This window comes from Alternaria alternata (assembly GCF_001642055.1).
Source record: "Alternaria alternata strain SRC1lrK2f unplaced genomic scaffold CC77scaffold_33, whole genome shotgun sequence".
NCBI lineage: Eukaryota > Fungi > Ascomycota > Dothideomycetes > Pleosporales > Pleosporaceae > Alternaria > Alternaria alternata.
Window position 1 is genome coordinate 108,969 of NW_017306222.1, and position 14,054 is coordinate 123,022.

The 14,054-nt window shown below is 50.6% G+C and overlaps 5 protein-coding genes across 5 annotated transcripts; 2 read left to right on the top strand and 3 right to left on the bottom strand.

Annotated features, from left to right (window-relative positions):
* Positions 1–63: 63 nt before the first annotated feature.
* Positions 64–1,152, bottom strand: CC77DRAFT_1035717 (hypothetical protein; the record flags this gene model as incomplete). Its single annotated transcript, XM_018526955.1, has 1 exon — positions 64–1,152. The coding sequence occupies one exon, from the start codon at positions 1,150–1,152 to the stop codon at positions 64–66; it is 1,089 nt and encodes a 362-aa protein (XP_018379706.1).
* A 1,247-nt stretch (positions 1,153–2,399) lies between these two features.
* CC77DRAFT_949175 (MFS general substrate transporter) lies at positions 2,400–3,812 on the top strand (the record flags this gene model as incomplete). The annotated part of the gene is made up of 2 exons (XM_018535239.1): positions 2,400–2,770; positions 2,828–3,812. The coding sequence occupies 2 exons, from the start codon at positions 2,400–2,402 to the stop codon at positions 3,810–3,812; spliced, it is 1,356 nt and encodes a 451-aa protein (XP_018379707.1).
* Positions 3,813–4,114: 302 nt separating this feature from the next.
* CC77DRAFT_1035719 (MATE efflux family protein) lies at positions 4,115–8,248 on the bottom strand (the record flags this gene model as incomplete). The annotated part of the gene is made up of 4 exons (XM_018526956.1): positions 4,115–4,225; positions 4,275–6,156; positions 6,635–6,639; positions 6,857–8,248. 4 exons carry the CDS (start codon positions 8,246–8,248, stop codon positions 4,115–4,117), a joined length of 3,390 nt encoding a protein of 1,129 aa, XP_018379708.1.
* A 155-nt stretch (positions 8,249–8,403) lies between these two features.
* Positions 8,404–11,926, top strand: CC77DRAFT_1001572 (Zn-dependent exopeptidase). The gene is made up of 6 exons (XM_018523156.1): positions 8,404–8,591; positions 8,647–8,904; positions 8,955–9,494; positions 10,188–10,200; positions 10,301–10,413; positions 10,459–11,926. Exons 1-6 carry the CDS (start codon positions 8,524–8,526, stop codon positions 11,813–11,815), a joined length of 2,349 nt encoding a protein of 782 aa, XP_018379709.1. The 5' UTR covers positions 8,404–8,523; the 3' UTR covers positions 11,816–11,926.
* A 755-nt stretch (positions 11,927–12,681) lies between these two features.
* CC77DRAFT_1067104 (caleosin domain-containing protein) lies at positions 12,682–13,721 on the bottom strand (the record flags this gene model as incomplete). The annotated part of the gene is made up of 3 exons (XM_018528955.1): positions 12,682–12,809; positions 12,866–12,920; positions 12,984–13,721. 3 exons carry the CDS (start codon positions 13,719–13,721, stop codon positions 12,682–12,684), a joined length of 921 nt encoding a protein of 306 aa, XP_018379710.1.
* Positions 13,722–14,054: the final 333 nt, after the last annotated feature.

Below are 14,054 nucleotides of genomic sequence, written 5' to 3' on the forward strand. Positions count from 1 at the left end.
CACTAGAGTGCATGATATGCATGACAGAAAATTGAGTTTTTTTCTTGGATACTGCGTCCGACTCTATATATTTACACTTGTAAGAGGTACGGATGCGATAACTCCTGTATCAGGCAAGCAATTCACATATTCAAACATAGCGTCCCCCTCATTGATCACACACACCTCATGCCATGTACGAAACCTTCTCTCATCACCGAATGCTTTGTAATGTGCAAGTGCGCCTCCATAGATCTTCAGATGCGATGCATGGCTCTTAGCCCAGTGCTCAAGGTCTTCTAAATTGGCGAAGAACCCCGCGCCACACGATTCTTTGCGCGGCTCTCTGTTACTGCTGCTGCCATTGGAATTTAAATCCTCATTCTGGAGATATTGGATACTGAGTGCCCCCGTCTCCGCTGAATTCTCGTGTAAGTATTTAAGGCCTTGCTTCAGAGTCGGCTCCAGCTTCTGCTCATACGAATCTGCTTCCTCTTTGCCGCAGTTCTCCCAGTACTGTCCGGAACGGATGTGGACCATGTTCGCATGATTGGTGCCCCTGAGGTGTTGGCCAACACCATTTGGGATTGGATCAGGACGTGGCAAGTCGGCAGCTCGCGGGAAAAGGTCGTGGGCTGAATCGGGTATGCGATCTCGAGCCGCGCCCCAGTACGTTGAGAGATTGTGTTCTTCGGTGCTAGCTTCTGGTAACCTTGCTAGACCGGGGAGATAATCGAGACCAGAGTAGTTGGTCTCCAGGCGCGATACTGGTGCTGTGAAGCATTCGTGCCATAAGCCGATTAGTGGGCGACCGGCGGTGGAGACTTCTTGATGTATGTCCTTGAGGTTCAACGATCCAACGACACGGTCACGCCGCCTTCGATCACTCCAATAGTAGACCCATACGGTAGCACCAGTACGACTGTAATTATCTATCGTAGTGAAATACTCCACCGCCTCTGGAGCGGCACTCTGCTCGAACCAGTGCTGAATAATAGAAACAGCTTCTTCTCTCGCTTGAGTAGCTATATCACTATCCTCATGTTGCTCGACACCAACATAGGATATAAAGACATGTTCGATATGGTCTGGCAGGCTGAGTTTCCATCTAGGGATAGGCACACGGTGATTCTGAGGTTTGCGCAAAGGGTACAGACGAGCGGGACAGGACATTTGATCTAGGTGACGGTTGTGAGGTTGAGACTTGAAGCTTCGGGGAACAGATCTCGGCCTGACCCCGCATTCTGAGCCTTGTATTAACATTAGCTTCCACATCATAGCTCATTGCTTACTCGTGTCCTTTTCATAGAAGTGAGTTCGGGGCTTCAACTGGCTCCGGCGACGTAGACAACTGGTGGCATCGTCATCTGCCATGTATCTTAGTAGCGTACATGTACTTGAGTTTTCGTTAGTTGGATCTAGGGGAACAATGATTATTCGGGCTTTCGACGGCTCGAAACTTGACACGCTGAATTGCGACAGCCAAGGTTAAGCGTTGGGTGAACTGTGGCGTGTACGGCGTGGCGTGTCTCCCCGCACTTTCGGCCTTCTAGCGCGCGGCGCTTGCGGACTTTCGGCACTTCGTTCAGCATCTCCTTACTGAGGCTCACTGAGGCTCACTCGAAACACCTTTAACCGTTTCCACGTAAGTCAACACGCCAGGTGCACGTATAAGGCTCCAGATTATTTCTATTTGTGGAACAAACTGAAGTAGGGTTCACACATGTTCTTCTCGAAGTGTCTGCGAGACTAGTCTGCGACATGTCACAGCACCATGAATGACCGAGTTATGCCTACTCCAACCTGTCAGATGCGTAACGTGTTTGCAGATTGACAAAAACGCCCGGCTGGGCAGCGTACGACAGCTTTGTGGATCAGGAAGTATATCATCGTGGTTTACGAGTTGCACTTGCTCTGCAGACTGGCTCTCGACTTTTCTTTCGTCTACCTCTACAATTACATTTTTTCGCTTCGTTGCCTACTGGTTTTGGCAAACCGCTGGACGGCTTTTCCTCATTCAATCACTTTATTTCACACTTGACTAAGATAATCTCTGTATTCAAGAGACGCAGGCCGTCCTTTTCGTATCGACTTCATTCCGACATCCAAGCTGCTAACGATGGGGTGGGGTGTACTAGAGAGTAGACGGTCAGCATTCCCTCGAGGCACTTCCAGATTAGGAGTCAAGGACACAAGCGACGATAAAGTACCCGAGCTCGATAACTCTAAGAGAAGTGGCGGTATCGTACTCTCCCCGCAGCCCAGTGATGACCCGAACGATCCTCTCAACTGGAGTTTGAAGTGGAAATGCCTCCATCTCCTCATCCTTGCTTTCGGCTCTGCAGTCACCAATGCGTAAGATCTCGCCGAATTACTTGATCTAATCAGGACTTATGCTCATCTGTCATAGAACCACTACCATGCTCACTCCAGGGTTGGAGCCTCTTACTGAGCAGTTTCAGAGCAATGAGAGCGACATATCTACTTGGATCCTTACAGCACCGACTTTCTGGACCTCAGCTGCAGCCTTTGTTGCGGTGGCGGGAACGGATGTCTGGGGGCGAAGACCATTCTACGTATGGAGCGTCGTTCTACTTGCTCTAACCAACTTTGCTGCTTATCTTTCGTCAACATTTCCTATGCTGGCTATTGCTCGAACAGCTGGGGGTCTCTTTTCGGCACCCCTATTTACACTCCTTACCGCGACCATCAGCGATGTATTCTTCGTTCACCAGCGAGGTCGGTCTATTGCTGTGTGGAATCTGATGTTGAACTCTGGGGCGCAAGTTGGGTGAGCCACAACAATATCCTGTAATCGTACCAGCAACTAACATAATATCCTTCTCAGTCAAATCATTGCTGGCTTCGTTACTGACGCATTCGGCGTATCGGCAAATTTCCTCATCACTGCCTTCATATACGCTGCTCTGATCCCGGTATTCTACCTCACAATCTTCGAGTCGGCCTACTTCAAACGGAAAACAGACGATGTCACAACAATTCATGTTCAGGCGGACAAGCTAAGCGCCGAATATGACGAGGAAGATCTCAAGTCTTCTGTTCGACCTCCTAGGCAAACATACAATGAGAGGCTAGTCTTGTCCCGTGGCAGACTATCAGAGAAGTCGTTCTTCAAAGGGATAATCAAGCCCCTAGGCCTCATCACTTCGCCGATTGTCTTCTACAGCTGCTTCCTGAACACTACGGTCTTCCTATTCCTTGCTGGCATGTCAACCTTCATGTCAATCCTCTTATCCTCTCCCCCATACGATCTAACACCCAGTCAGATCGGACTGACCAACTTACCCCTCTTTGTAGCTGGCCTACTGTCTGGGCCATTCTTTGGTTGGATGTCTGATGCTTCAGTGAATCTGATGGCGCGCCACAACGGAACAAGCAAAGGCATGGTCGAACCCGAATTCCGTCTCGTACTTCTCCTGGTTTCTACCCCAATCACTATGGCGGGCCTCATCGGTGTGGGCGCGTCGTTCCAAAACAGTTTGCCTCTAGTTTGGATTCTTGTTTGGATGACAGTCACCAACATGGGTAGTGTCGCTGGAGTACAAATTGCCATCGCGTATGTCATCGACTGTCACCCTGAGCACTCCGCCCAGGCCTTTTCTTCCATCAACATGATCTCAGCAGGCGCTGTCACGGTAGGACTGACTCCGATGATTGGTTGGCTCGAATTCGATGGGCCTATGGCCGTCTTTGGAACGCTGGCATCGGCAGCCGCCATTGTTACTGGTGCTGCACTTCCTCTCTATGTGTTTGGCAAGAGGATTCGCGCTTGGTATGAGAGCGCGGCGTGGGCCCAAAAGCTTCTTGACTGAGAGTGAAGATAAGAAGAGAATCAGGTCTTTCAGGCATACTTTATGAGGCAAAGGCAGTCGTTACCGAAAACGAACGCTGTTATAGCGAGCAAGTATAACTCGGCCACTCATTCGTGTCCAGTATGAAGCTTCTCCGAAGCCTACCACCATTCATTTCACATCAATGTATTACTTAAAAGTATGTAACGCAAGACTACACGAGTTTCCAGAATGTGTCTCTGCGTTTTGTGGTGATCGAGGATCCGTCTAGCTGTGACAACTAATATTATGCAGCGATACGAATATATCTGTAGTAACCAAACTTAGTTTGCGGCATTTCGCACCTTGGCATCCTCTACTGCTTTGTCCCAACTGGTCCGCCATATGAAAACGCCTTCGATGGCAGCCACGATACCAAGTGCAATCGCTGGTCCCTAAAATACGTTAGTGTAGTCCGATGGTGGTATGACTAGTGAGACTCACACTCCAAAGTCCATACAGACCCCAATGCGGCGACCCGAATCCAGTACCGAAGCTGATTGGAATACCAACGACATAGTAGGCAAAAAGTCCAACATAGCCGCCAATTTCCTGCCTACCCAAGCCACGCAAGATGCCGTTACAGTTGGCCGCTAGAGCATCAAAGACCTGGAAGGTGGCGCACAATGGGAGAAGCTTTGCCACCATGTCAATGACTTCTTCGTCGGGTGTGAAGAGGCGAGGTATAGCCTCACGAAGAAGTGAAAGGAGTAGGAGGTTGAAGATGCCGACGACGATTGAGGCACAGACAGCGACTTTAGCTGCTGTTTTCGCTGGAACTGCTAGTGTAGCTCCAATGAGGTTGGCGATGCGTGTGGAGGCTGCTACGCTCATTGGGAAGGGTATCTGGAAAGTAATACCGGTAATGGATCCGAGTACAGACTGCGCTGCAAGTTCAGTTGGACCAAGCCATGACGAGCTTAGTGTCAGGATTTCAAAAGCTAGAAATTCTGCAAGCACCATGACCAGACCAGGAAGCGCAAGCTTCACCATGGGCATCCAATTTCTTAGCGCTCTTCTGTCGAAACCGCCCCAGCATTGGTATCCGTCAATGAATCTGACGTAGAGAAAGAGCAGCAGAGGAAGGACGTTCTCCGTGATCGAGACAGCAATGGGTGCTCCGATGAACCCCCAGCCGAGATGCCAGACCATGAACCAATTCAAGAAAGCGTTGAGTGGAGCGCAGATAAGTAGAATGTACATGGTCGCGCTGAAGATACCTTGCGCCTGTACGTAGCGTTTCCCAGATTCAAAAGCTGCATACCCAGGTGCTCCAGCAATAAGAACCTTCAGGTACAGTCCGGCTAAGCGTGCGGTCTCTTTCTCTGGAACGATAAGCGAGAGAATCTGTGTGCCGAAAGCCCATATGAGTGATATCGGGATGGTAATCAAAAGCAGAAAGTACAACATGCGTTGCAGTTGCAGACCGACAAGGTGAGGACGCCCAGAGCCGTATGCTTGCGCACACAACGTGTCGAGTGAAGTAGCCAGGCCCTGATACACTGCATAGCCCGTTATGGACGCAGTCATACTGGCCAGACTCACGGCTCCTAGTTCAGTTTTGCCGATATGCCCGACTGTGAAGATACTCGCCACTGGCAAGCTGTATTGTAGCAAGAAGGTCAGGATGAGCGGTGCGGAGCTCTTCGTCAAAACTTTTGCTTCCCGCTGCCAACTTGTGTTGATCTTTCCCGCTGCAACCGCCTCGTTCCATTTCTTGTTGATCGTTTTTGGTGAGTCTAGGCCCCCATATGGTTGGCTTGGATCGCCTTCTGACACTCCGAGTAGCGTCGTGCGCTCAGAAGGTGACTCCACTGCGCTCTCCTCGTCCGGAGTGCTCTTGACCTTTCGTAGCCCCGAAATAGACATCCTAGATCGTACTCGGTCAAAGGGTCCTTCGCTTCCAGCTCTTGGATGCTTGGGTGGAATCAAATGATTATCGCGGAGCAGGCTCCGCTCCTCGTCTCGCACGGTCTCCCTCTCTTTCTTCGACAAATGACTGTGTTTCTTCCATGACGTTGGTAGGTGACTCCTTTCAGGTACGCTGGTAGACATTATAGCTGTACCGCGTGATCCTGGGTTAACGTAGGAAGGCCGGCGATAAGAGTTTATCATGGAATATTGCCTGACTGTATCCGAACCCGAGGAAGAATCGTTATCATCTTCGGACGCCGAGTTGTCTTCTTCACGATCCCGTGCAATGGCTTCTTCTGCTATATCTTGCGACTGGGTAAAGCCCTCCATCTGTGATGCGACATCGTTTGCAAAGTCATTGACCGGCTGTTCCGGTGGTATCATTGGTGGGGCCATGGCTTTCAAATCCGACCTTGAGTTAATGTGCCACTCAATGGCATATGGATGGTGGTTGGAAGAAGAGGAAGAAGTGTAGAAGGCAGGACTACCAAAATGTCAAAGAGTGGGGAATGACTGATATGAACACTCATTATGACTATCGCATTGGCTGACAGATTTCGGCATGGTCTAATGCGGCAGCTACAAGCGAAAAAAGCGACTTGCACATTAGCTTCCGCCCTTTCGCCTTGCCGAGATAGCTTGACACATGACAAGTGCAGTAAAAGGCGCATGTCGTGACTCCAACCTGCACGATTATATTCCTTTGGTGGTGCTGCAGGATCAGGGCCGATTGGTGTTGTTAGGATATCATCGGCTCATGCTGATCTTATCATTCAGCACTGATGCACAAGCGTATGAGGCTGCGACCGGATCCATGGGTCGTACAAGGCCGATGTACAATTTTGAACGCGCCATCAAGTACCATAGCATTCAAGGGCCAACCTCAATACCAAAGCTAGAAAGTCTTTCATGGACGTAAACACACCGAAGGGCAGATAATCATCATTTCCAAATGCCAGTCCCAACCTCGATCAGATGTAGTTCTTGATCCTAACAACAGAATTGATCGACAACAGAGGTTCTGGAGGTCCAGAAGCATTGTGTCATTGCTAGTATTGGAAATCATTTCGCTAAAAGGGTATGATCATTGTACAAAAAGAACATTAGACAACCACTCTCCTCAAACCCTCAGTACCTCCCAGGATTCTCCTTCCAGTCACAGCATCCCGTCCTCTACCGCTCTCCCATCTTCCTTCACGGCTTCCTTCTTCCCTGCCCCAGCCCTCGTCTTCTGCTTCCCCGTCGTCTCCCGTTCGGAATCCTGCGGCACCCTCCATGAAGGCGAGCTGGCGGTCATGCTCACCTCCAACCCATCGGTGTATGCAAGTGTAGCAGTAGACGAATCCTGTGGGTGAGGCTGTTGGAGTTATGATGGGTGTAACACAGATCGGACACAAGGCTGATGAGGGTGGTGTAGGTACGGTGAGGATGGGGAGGAGGGTGGTTGAGGATATCGGAGGGTCGATTCGTTGGGGTTTGTCTGACAAAGACGATGCTGGACGCGCCTTCTCGGAGGATTCTGCCTGCTTCGACGATTGCTGCTTTGCAGAAGGTGGAAGGGATGGTAGTATCGGTGGTGGGAGATCGATGTTCTCAGCGGCTTTCCTCGATAGCTGTCGGGCAAAGTCTGAAGCATGCCACCACTCTAGAAACTTGAGCGCAAAGATACTGGTCGGGAGAAGTATCTTTAGCGAGCTCAACAACCGCGGCTCGATGCTCCTCGCAATGTTTCTTGGTGAGAAGATGGATCCGCCCTCTCCAGGCCGCGCAGGCCCAACCTTTCTTGGTGCGGTTGCAATCTCAATCGCCCTGTGGTCTGCCTCGCCCAATCTCCGTATCCGTGAACCGATCAACCACATGAAGGGCGAGTGATACTTTGTGCCATCAAAGAGGTATGCCATGTTGAATGCCAGCAAGGAGAAGTAGTAGGCGGCATTCACACTGGGGTATATGTTCCGTAGAAACCACTTGTAGTAGTGCATCAGTCGCTCCTTGACAGTCGCTCCGACCTGTAATCCTTCTCTATCCCGGTTGTAGCCAGGGCCCAGGAGGTTCGCATGCGCAGCGTGAACGTCGTAGCCCTCGTCGAACTTCCTCTTCAGCCACGGCAGGCCAACGAGCACGGCAAGATTCTTCCAGATATCGCCATTGCCCAGCTTGACAGCCTCGCGCACGCTGTCAGATGCACCTAGTTGTGCTCGCGGTATCTCGCCTCCTCGCACTCTCAGCACCCGAGCGCGCTTGAGACCGTAGAAGTTCTCGGTAAAGGATCCGCCGTATGTGCGCAGGAAGTGGCGTTCGACGAGCAGCATAAGCAGCGCGTAGACCTCATCGAAGGAATTGAGTATGGGAAGTAGGTATCGCGGATATCGGGGTGTTGTGATGGCGAGGAGGTAGCGCAGCGATGGGGGCAGGAGCGATGCGAGTTGCTGCTCGGAAAGGAGTTCGAAGAGCGAGGGCTTGAGGTCGTCTATGCCATGCTGGAGTGCTGGGAGGAACTCCATGTCGGCCTGTGGAAAGGACGGGGAATCCGGGGGATCATGGGGTTGATGATTGTTGTAGCATCATCTGTCGGCCATGGTTGATGCGGCAGGTACGCGCAGCCGAGGCAGGAGCGCTCGGGGCTAGCCGCCTCCTCCGCGTTCACTCGACGCGTGCGAGCGAGCTCCTTCCTACGTCACATGCTTGCATCCCCAGGCGGCGACCGTCACCTCTGTCTTCTAACCATAGCAAATGTAGCAACGGCCATCCCTCCTCCATAATATTCTGTCCTGTCAATATGTATCCCGACGACCCAAGATGTACCGAACTTGCGTATCCCGACTTGGTCAACTTCGGCGTATCTGTGTAAGCTCACCTGGTGCGCCGCATAGTAAACACAACTAACCGCCCCGTGACTTAGCTTCATAGTCGTCGGTATCCTCGTATCGTACCTTCCACAACACTATAAGATCATAGCACGTCGCTCATCGCGTGGTCTCAGCCCCATGTTTGTCCTGCTGGGCACTGTGTCTGGGACGGCCAGCATCGCCAACATCTTGACTCTACCGGAGAGCACAAGGGACATGGGATGCTGCAAAGAAATTGGTAGCTTCCCATGCGCAGCCGCTATGCTCGGCATAGTGCAAATCGGTGTGCAGTGGAGTTGTTTCTTCTTCATGTAGGTCCCGATCAACCGTTGAGCGCACTACAGATTCTAACAACCAGCAGTATGCTACTCTTTCTCATCTTCTTCCCTCGAGGCTCCTCACCAGACGTAGAAGAAGGACAGGATACAGACATGCCCACATGGAAAGAAGCAGTGCTCGTTCTGGGTGTGTCGCTCGCCTTCTTCGTCGTTGCATTCATCGGCTCCGTCGTCTTCGTATACGCGCTTCCTTCACACGTTCGCGGATGGGCCAACTTCCTCGGCTTGCTTGCCACGGTCCTCGCTGCAATACAGTACATCCCTCAGATCTTCATGACATGGAGACTGCAAGAAACTGGCAGCTTGTCTATTCCCATGATGTGCATACAAACACCGGGGAGCTTCGTCTTTGCAGCCAGTCTTTATGCGAGGCTGGGACCTGGGGGCTGGAGTGCATGGGGCCTGTTCATCTTTACGGGTATCCTGCAAGGCTTCTTGCTAGTCATGGGCCTCTCTTTTGTCTTGAGAGACAGAAAGGCCCAGAAAAGCCAGCAACTCGACGATGCTAATGGGAGTGATACTGCTGGAGACAGCGAGAGGGCGCCATTATTGCATGGCCAAAGGTAATAGTTGAATCCTTGTTCTCGTTGATATAAAGCTTCATCTCATAATCTTAATGCTTACACATTCACTCTTCTTCGATACTGGTCTTGTACTAAGTGTGCTTCCCTATACATATTGTGTTCAGGAAGAACTGGACGCGCCCAGGGATGGACTCTGACATTCAGGTACTCGCTCCCTTTGCGAGCTATATATGTTGGTCTCGCTACACTCATGGTCAGGATTCCCTACACCCGTCGTCAAGGCAAGATCTGGTAGAACTGTACCAGGTTGAACCGAGGGTACTACACCTGCATCATTATGCAATACCTCGGATCCTAAATTCGTATTCAGTTTCTTCTTGGATCGACACTTGAACGAGCCCAAATACCAACACTACGCAAGAGCCATGGAGCAGACCATATTCACTGGCAAAGCTTGCGTCTCTTTAACCAGCTGTCTAAGAACATGTTGAGCATCTCGACTGTTCTCGTCACTTTCGGGTAGAAGACACAACATCCGTGGCGATATTAACCTTCACGCCAAGCCAGTCTATCGCCCTTAGGGAAGGTATCAATGTCCGCCCCTTGGCAACTTGGCAAAGAACGATCTACTCTCTTGTTACCTTCTTTTCCGGACACAGTACCTGCAAGGCCATGATAAGAGTGGGCCAGGAACGGTGTCGCGCGCACAAATGAGCTGCATATGCCCAGGAGGCCGGAACAGCAAGTGGCGGGGAACATGTGTATATGAGCTCGGCTACCACCTCAAGATATTACTTGCATACTTTTCATAATTGCTACTGGAGCTGGTCAATCGAAACTCCAAGATGAAGGTTTCAAGTGCTATCGTTCTCGCGGGCGCTGCCCAAGCATTTGCTGCTGTGCGACCCCGGCCTTTAGTGTCATCTGGCCCCATCCAGGCTGAGATCAAAACTGAGAAGTAAGATCTCCAAGTCACAAAATTTGACAAAACTGACCATCTCAGGTTGATGAGCAACCTCAAGGCCTTTGACTCCATCGCAAAAGCAAATGGAGGCAATCGTGCTTTCGGTCTCCCAGGTTATGCTGCATCTGTTGACTACATGCTCGCCAAAACCCAGAACACACATTTCAAGACATGGACTCAGGACTTTCCTGCTCTTTTCAACAGAGTTGATTCTATCGAGTTCAGCGTGAGCAACAGTTCCTACCGCGTTATTGGACTTTCATACTCGCCATCCACCACTCCGGAAGGTTTGACGCTGCCGCTTGTCCTGGGTCCTTCAGGAGCTGAAGGTTGCACAAACGAAGCCTACGACAGCTTGGATGTCGAAGGCAAGATCGTCTTGGTACAGCGAGGAGCATGCCCCGATGGCACAACCCTTGCTGGGCGCATGAAGCCTGCCGCTGCCGCCGGCGCTTCTGCCGTAATCATCTACGCAAGCGACACAGCAAATGTTACTGGCGGTACATTATCCAACCCCAACCCTGAATACGTCTCCACTGGCTATATCAACCTCGCCGATGCGGAACCCCTGGTTGCTCGCCTTAAGGCTGGCGAGACCATTGAGGCGTACTTCCAGCAAACCCAAACCGTAGAAACGCGCATTACGCAGAACGTCTTCACCGAGACCAAAGATGGCGACCCAACCAACGTCATCATGCTTGGCGCACATCTCGACAGTGTTCAGGCTGGTGCTGGTATCAACGACGACGGCTCAGGCAGCACGCTGATCCTCGAGATCGCCAAGGCACTGAGGAGATTCGGTGTCAAGAACAAAGTACGCTTCGCATGGTGGGGTGCTGAAGAAAACGGTCTACTTGGATCCAAGTACTACACACAGAATCTGAACGCCACAGAGGCCAACAACATCCTCACATACCTCAACTTTGACATGGTCTCCCGCGGCTACTTTGGTGTGTTCGATGGTGACGGCAGCACGTTCAACCTCACCGGTGCCCCAGGATCAGCTGCCATTGAGAAGCTTTTTGTTGAGCATTTCGAGAAGGAAGGCGTAAATGTCACAGCAGCACGCTTCACTGGTGGAAGTGACTACCAATCCTTTATGAACATCGGCAAACCTGTTGGTGGTCTTCACACCGGAACAGGTGTCGAGCAGGACCCTTGCTACCACCAGGCTTGCGACACCATTGACAACCCCAACCCAGAGACGTTGACCATCAACGCTAAGGCTGCTGCGCACGTACTCTCGATCTTGGCTACCAGGGGTGAGGAAATCATCCCCAAGAGCCCAGTTAACGCAAGCATGATTACTGAGCGCGGTATCATCGGCGTTGAGCCCAGATGGACGCTGCCTGCGGAGGGAGAGATGCACCTATCAACTTGCGGACACGAAATCTAGATGTAAAAACAAAAGAGTACACAAATTAGCAAAGTCAAGATTTGAAACATGATATGAACTTAATGAGCGAACCTCGCATGACTTCTTGCCAAGGTTCTAAGAATTACCATTCCGACCATCTCTAAATTAAGCCCTATTACATTATGAAGGTGACAATGTTTCACATATTACTTCGTCTTCAATCTCAGAACTATGCAGTTCAATCTTTTTAGTTACCTAATGGTCCAAGTATCCTAGAGAAGATATTACTCTACTTCCGCTCAACCTTCCGCTCATGATGGTTCTGCTGACTCGTCTCGTCAATAGTAAGCGCCAGAGCTTGGGTTTTGTTTGCCGTCCTCGTAGCTGCATCTGCCAAAATTGTATCCTCTGTCGAGGGCAGTTGACTTGATGGCAGTGCTTCGTATCGTATGCTCTTTATTGAACTAAGAGTGGAAGTGGTGCTGAGAAGAGCTTGCGTCCAAATGTCTAAGTTCGTCACGTCGCAAGCCTATCGTAGTCCTTCCACACAGATCTCGGTCTCATAGATTTCCATGGGTTGTGTGTCCTCGCAGTGAAGCCAATCGTAGACGTTCCAATATTAATTCTACTGCAACCCACGTGGTAACAGTAGTTTTAACATCCCGTCCTGTGCACATGAAGCGTTGTAAGCCATACCCCTTCATCAACGCAATTAGTGGCTAGATTCACTTCTTGCGAGTGATTGATGCTCCTCAAAGGCTTCCTCTCAACCAGCTAATGCAGCCTGCAATGAAACACTTATTGTCGCTGTAATAGTTCGCTCTGTCCTTTGTACAAGGTAATTCTATTTTTATGATTACTATGTTACAGTTAGCTAAACAAGGTCTTCTCCACTGCTTAGAGTCTCATGTTTGCAACTTTTGAGCGCGAGCTTCGGCAATTTTCCAGAAGATGGAACCATCGTATACTCCTCGGATGTCGTCTCTGTGCATTCGACCATCTTGGGGCCAAAGCAGGATGTACATTGCTATCCCTATCGAGCGTTAATGATTGCAGAATAATTTGTTGGGGTCGTGCGCTATGACCCACATTCTAAGCCTCCAGCAAACCATCCAAAGAAATCGTTTGCGCAACATTGACCTGCCTGTAGGAGGGGGGTACGAAGTCAGTGTATGTCTCGCATGAAGTTTTTACAACAGCAACTTACCCACACACCGTACATAGTTCGCCATGTTAGGTAGTCCTTGCCTTTGGCGTACTTTTCGAAGATTGCATCGAAACGCCGTGTGTCCAGTTCAGCGTCCAAGTCGTACGCGCCAGTAGTACTTCCATGCCGATTGCGATTGACATTATCGAGATAAATGGCGAACAAAGGATGTGGGAGAAAGGATTTCTGTGTGCTGTACGACGAGCATGCAGCCATGGTGACCGCTGCCCATAGGCATAGGGCGATGTTGAAACCGAGTTTGCGGAATCCTATGAATATGTCCCAAGGGTAGATCACTCCATCTTGGTCGGCATCCCAGAAATCGCAGTGCCGTCGGAGTGCACTACGTCGAGTGTCTTTTGCACCTTCAGGCTGACGGCCTTTGTCTAGCATTGGAGTTCCTCTCCGTGTTAAGCTGGAAGAGGGCCATGGGGAAAGGCAGTGCCTACTCTCGTATGGATGGGAAATGGCAATGCCCTCGCCGCCGCCGCCTCCTCCTGGCGTACCGTTGTATATATCGCCAACTCCAGGGAGCCAACTGACATTCTTCAACGTACTGAGATTGTGGTGTACATCTACCAAAGTTTTCTTGAGAATCGGGTTCGATTGGCCGCGGAACCTCCCATCACCATCATCTTTATCGACAACTTCTGCACACTCCAGCCCGCTGGTAGCCAATTCATTGTCCTTAAAATCGAAGGTGGCCTTGGCGGAGAAGGTATCAATATGGATGGTCATCGTGCAATCGGCTTGTATAGCGAATATCGAAGGTCGCGTAAATATGCCTGAAGGTACATGGCTCTTCCTTGTTACTTAACATAATGTGTCGCAGGCACGATGCTTGCTACAAATTACCATTGTCTGACGTACGTCTTGGCACTCAGTTTAGGATACGATACCCGTCCGTTCTTATCATTTAGGGCGGCCCCTGCGTGCATTTGAGGCTGAATCTTGTTTTGCTAGCTGTCCGCGGCCTGCATGATCGCTTGCTCTCCTTGATGGAGACCAGTCGGTAAGGTTGTGTTGTACCCGAGCAATCAAGACAGATTTTCGCGACGTCATCCTGGTCTA